A 262-nucleotide genomic window follows, 5' to 3' on the forward strand; every position below is an offset into this window, starting at 1 on the left:
GGGGGGGTGTCGGGGTGAAGGCCCTAACACAACACCCTGCCCGAGCAGAGGTGCAGGCCAACAAGTGCCCCCGGGGCTGGCTGGACTTCAGGGGAGACTGCTACGGGTACTTCAGCCGGGAGCTCTCCTGGAGGAAGGCAGAGGTAGGTGCTGGGTGGGGGGTGCCCTCGGCCCCCCGCTGCACAGGCAGCGCTGCCAGCGCCCCCCCCCGCCCCCACCCCCCCCTCCCCGCCCCGCCTTGGGCCACGCCCGCCGCGCCGCG

General features: G+C 74.8%; 1 protein-coding gene across 1 annotated transcript in view; it reads left to right on the forward strand.

Moving 5' to 3' along the window:
• CPT1B (carnitine palmitoyltransferase 1B) overlaps positions 1-262 on the forward strand; it is a gene marked incomplete at its 3' end in the record, with an annotated part of 30,637 nt that overhangs the window by 12,059 nt on the left and 18,316 nt on the right. Inside the window, exon 10 of the mRNA XM_019470892.1 lies at positions 49-143. Within this exon, the coding sequence (XP_019326437.1) occupies positions 49-143 (95 nt within the window). The remainder of the gene's footprint in view (positions 1-48; positions 144-262) is intronic.

Source organism: Aptenodytes forsteri, unplaced genomic scaffold (assembly GCF_000699145.1).
Source record: "Aptenodytes forsteri isolate BGI_AS27 unplaced genomic scaffold, ASM69914v1 Scaffold304, whole genome shotgun sequence".
Taxonomy (NCBI): Eukaryota; Metazoa; Chordata; class Aves; order Sphenisciformes; family Spheniscidae; genus Aptenodytes; species Aptenodytes forsteri.